Genomic DNA, 4654 nt, shown 5'->3' on the forward strand with positions numbered 1-4654 from the left:
TATAACTGAGAATCAAGATGAGGAGAGTGACACGTGTCACATATACTGATTTAGAAACACCTTTTAATAGTCACAATATACTGATTTCTGAACGCCTTTTAATATATAGTATAGATTTGGTAAACTTATGATTTACAATAAATAAAAAAAAATTATGTCTCAATATGTCTTTATATGATATATATTATGATGACTATATCATCCCCGCACCACAAATTAGATTCTGATCATTAATTTCTACCACTTCTCACATTTCTATTAATTAAATAGTAGTCCCTCAAAAAAAAAAAAAAAAAATATAGTACTTGTAGTTATTTTTAAAATGACTATCATATACTAATTCTTTGTTGACTGCTTGATTTAATTTCTTTTTGTATGTCAAAATTAATAATAAATGTTTTTTTTTCATATTTTTAAAATTTATTTTTATTTTACTTGTATTTTTATGATTATGTTATAAATTATTTTTTAATTTTAGTAATAATAAAAGTGAATTTTGAAAATTATTTAATAAACTTATTAAAAAGAAATCTCAAATTGTTTCAAAATTAATAAATGAATTTTAAAAATTAGATTAATGATTTATTATTAAATTTAGGACTTTTTGTGAAAAACTACCTAATAAAACCGAAATTTTGTGAGAAATTACCTAATAAAAAAATGTTGTAAGAAATTACCCAATCAAAGGTCAAATGTTGTATGATATTACCTTTAACCGAATTTCTACCGTTGACTTAATTTTACGACATTGATCCACCTTAAAGCATTCCCGAAAACCACTGTGAGGGTTGTGGTTTTCAAGGTGGTAAGGTTGAATTCGAGGTAGTTGGAGGATATTTCGAATTGGTGAGGGTAGATTAATGCTTCGAGATGGTGGTATTTGAGGTTAGAGGTGGTGGTTTTGGGGTTGAAAGGTGGTTTAGGTGTGGGGAGGCGATTTCAAGCAAGTTGTATTAGTTTTGGGAATAAAACGGTGGTTTCGAGAGTGTTTTGAGGTCGGTCAACAGTGGAAATCCGGTATAGGTAGTATTTTACAACATTTCACCTTATCTTAGGTAGTTTCTTACAACATTTTACCTTTATTAGGTAGTTTATTACATCATTTTTTTTATTAAGTAATTTTTTACAAAATCTGAGTCTTATTAGATAGTTTTTGACAAAAAGTCCTTAATTTTATATTAAGAAAATAAATCAAAATCAGCGAATGAGAATTTCGTATGGGATTGTACATCATTAATTGAAAGGTTGTTGTAACTTATTGAATTCCTACTACCTACATATCTTATAAGAGGAAAATAAAGACCCATGAAGCATCACCACTCTCTGCTGTCTACTCCTCCCATCACAAATATGAGCCTCATCACCGTGAAAGAATCCATTCTAATCCGGCCATCGCAACCGACTCGAAAGCATCGTCTTTGGCTCTCACACCTTGACTTTGTAGGCTCAACTCATGCTCATGTTCCTGTCATATACATTTATACTCCCACCCACAACAATAATAACACCAACTCATCAAAAGTGTTATTAGACACAAATGTTATAAAAGAGTCTCTAAGCAAAGTACTAGTACCATTCTATCCGGTAGCAGGTCGATTAGTTAAGAATGAGAAGAACGGTCGAATCGAGATCGATTGCAATGCTAAAGGAGTGTTATTCAAAGAGGCCGAAACAACATATCCGCTAGCTCATTACGGAGAGTTTATTAAGCCCAACCCGGAACTTCGTGAGTTGGTGTTGCCTACATGCGACTACACGGGTGGACTCTCGTCATTCCCGCTGTTATTAGCACGACTCACTCGCTTTAAATGCGGGGCTGTATGTCTTGCCTATGTTACACATCATTTTGTTGCTGATGGAATCGGGCAAACTTACTTCTTTAACTCATGGGCGACGCTAGCCCGAGGAGATAACCTCGCGGTTTTGCCTGTTCATGAAAGGTGTGTCTACTTGAGCCCTCGTGACCCGCCTCAGATCAAGTTCAATCATATACAGTTCGAGCCGCCCTTGCCACCCTTACCCCCCAAAGGTTTATCATCAGGTGGATAAGTTTGTTTATCACATATCATTTTGATAAATAAATTAAAATTTTTTTTTACGAAAATATTATCGCCCGTGGGATAAACTAAAACTATTTATAGAGTATCTCATAGGTAAAGTATTTATTTCCATCATTCCATTTGAATTTCTAAGTGTTATATTTGGATTTTAAAAAATTATATGCATACCACTTTACCGTATGTTTGTACGTACTCTATACACAAGATTTAAGTATTGTCATTTAGGTAACGTACTAGTTAGAATCGTTCAAATAATTTTTTTTCAAACAGTTATTGTTAATAATTCATATTATTATATTATTACTCAAAGTTTTGATGTGAAAAATGTTTTACTACATAGTTAAAGTGAATATGTTTTACAAAAATAGAAAGGTTATAAAATGTTAACAATTAAGAAAATTGTGCCATGATAACTTATCTGAAAATCTATACATGGAAGTTATCCTTAAAATGACTAGCATTATACTAAATTTTTATTGCATGATTTTTAATTTTATACGGAGTATTATTTTCATAATTAATTTATGAAATATGTTTTAATTTCAGTAATAATAAAAATTAAATTCAGTAATTAATTAGGAAAATTATAAAAAAAAATTCAAAATTAATAAATAAAAATCAGCCAGTAAATAATAAGTATAATAGTAGAGCATCATATGATGATTATAACCATCCATGAATAATATATATATATATTTTTAAGAGAGAAAATAAATTAATTAGGCATCATAGGCGAATATCAAATTAAAAATAATGTTACAATTAAACATATAGTACCTCCGTTAGTCCGTTACATATTAATTAAAATTTTGGGGTATATTATTTGTGAGACATAAAATATTCCAAAGTTGCAACTAATATGTAAGGGTGAGCGTAGCAGGGTACCCTGTAAAAATCTCAAGACCCGGAACCGGAACCTGTTGCAACAGGTTCCTGAAAATAGGAATCGGACCCGGAACCTGTTGAACCTGTTGCAACAGGTTCCTGAAAATAGGAATCGGAACTGGAACCTGTTGAACAGGTTTCAAAATAGGGTACCCTGTCTTTCAAAGTAAGCTTAATAGTCACTTGATTTTCTAGAATATTTAATACAAAATTACAAATACTTATATTAATATCATTAATTAAACCTTTAAGAGTAAGATGAAAAATGAATAAGAGGAGGGAGAGAGGTAGGTAATGACTTTTATACAATTTTGATATAGGGCTTTTATACTAGGGTTTTTATACTTGGGCTTAAATGATAGGTTCCGATTTAATGTACCCTATAGAAAATATATACTAACAGGGTACTCTACAGGTTTCGGGTCCAAAATTTTATAACCTGGAACCGGAACCTGTTACAACAAGTTCCCAATTTTATTACCCGGAACCGGAACCTGATCTACAGGTTCAAACCTGCGGTTCCGGTTCCGAGTCAGGCTACCCTGAATTTTTGTTCACCCCTACTAATATGTAACGGAGGTAGTAGATGAAATGATATGTAAATTAATGTATAACTATGAGTGGGAGTATAATTCAAATACTATTATCTATATCGATCACAGGTGAAATTGCTACTACAACTGACGGTCTCTTTAAATTCACTACACATCAAATTGATGTATTAAAAGCACAAGCAATATCCCCTGAAATAGAAAGCTACAAAGCAAACACATTTCAAGTGTTAACCGGGCATGTGAGGCGGAGCACTTGTAAGGCCCGTGGCTTAACCGGTGATCAATGCGTGAAGCTCTACATCGTAACTGACGGACGTTCAAGGCTGAAGGATCCAACCTTACCAGAAGGGTACTTCGGAAATGTAATCATGAAGACGGTATGCATTGCTAAAGCAGAAGAAGTCACTTGTAAACCATTGTGGTATGTAGCCAAAATGGTTCACGAAGCACTAAAAAGAATGGAAGATTCGGAGTATTGGAGATCTTCCATTGATTACCTAGAATCGCAACCAAATGTAATGGCTCCCCCCTTTTCGTGAGGGTAAGGCTATTACATGTCCAAACCTTTTAATGAATTCTTTTGGTAGGTTACCATTACATGAAGCAGATTTTGGATGGGGTAAGCCGATGTTTGTAGGTTATGTTGCACTCAAAGGTGAGAGCTATACCTACTTGCTTCCAAATCCTAATAGGGATGGTAGTTTTTTATTGGACATTAATCTTTTTACTGCTCATATGTCTAATTTGAAAAACTACTTGTATGACTTGTACTCCCTCCGTTCCACAATGATGTTCCTGTTTGGAAACTTTGACTTTTTTAAGAAAGAGAGAATCTTCTAAATTTCTCTTAATCTATAAGAATAAATATAGTCATGTGGGATCTAGTTTGATTCGTCTTGATGAGTAGATTATTAATATCTAACTTTTATAATTTTTGCTATTGTGAGATTAAAGATATTTGCGGTCAAAGTTGGGTAAAAAATTACATCGATTTACGAAACAGGAACATCATTATGAAACGGAGGGAGTAATAAGCTACTTTTACCATATGATGAAGACATATAATGTACTACGAAGTACTTGGAATATATATTGTTTCATTTGTCTCATAATATGGTGACCATTTCTTATTCGAAATAGTCGCTGAGGAAGGAG

The 4654-nt window shown here is 32.7% G+C and overlaps 1 protein-coding gene across 1 annotated transcript; it reads left to right on the forward strand.

Moving 5' to 3' along the window:
* Positions 1 to 1339: 1339 nt before the first annotated feature.
* On the forward strand, positions 1340 to 4269 carry LOC145582372 (anthranilate N-benzoyltransferase protein 1-like). The gene is made up of 2 exons (XM_081639374.1): positions 1340 to 2041; positions 3608 to 4269. The coding sequence occupies exons 1-2, from the start codon at positions 1351 to 1353 to the stop codon at positions 4036 to 4038; spliced, it is 1122 nt and encodes a 373-aa protein (XP_081495500.1). The 5' UTR covers positions 1340 to 1350; the 3' UTR covers positions 4039 to 4269.
* The last annotated feature ends 385 nt before the right edge of the window (positions 4270 to 4654 follow it).

Source organism: Chenopodium album, chromosome 15, assembly GCF_948465745.1.
Source record: "Chenopodium album chromosome 15, dcCheAlbu1.1, whole genome shotgun sequence".
NCBI lineage: Eukaryota > Viridiplantae > Streptophyta > Magnoliopsida > Caryophyllales > Amaranthaceae > Chenopodium > Chenopodium album.

Coding starts and splice junctions, on each gene's coding strand:
- LOC145582372 (XM_081639374.1), top strand. CDS start 1,351: ATGAGCCTCATCACCGTGAAAGAATCCATTCTAATCCGGCCATCGCAA. Junction 2,042..3,607: donor CCCCAAAGGTTTATCATCAG/GTGGATAAGTTT, acceptor TATCGATCACAG/GTGAAATTGCTACTACAACT.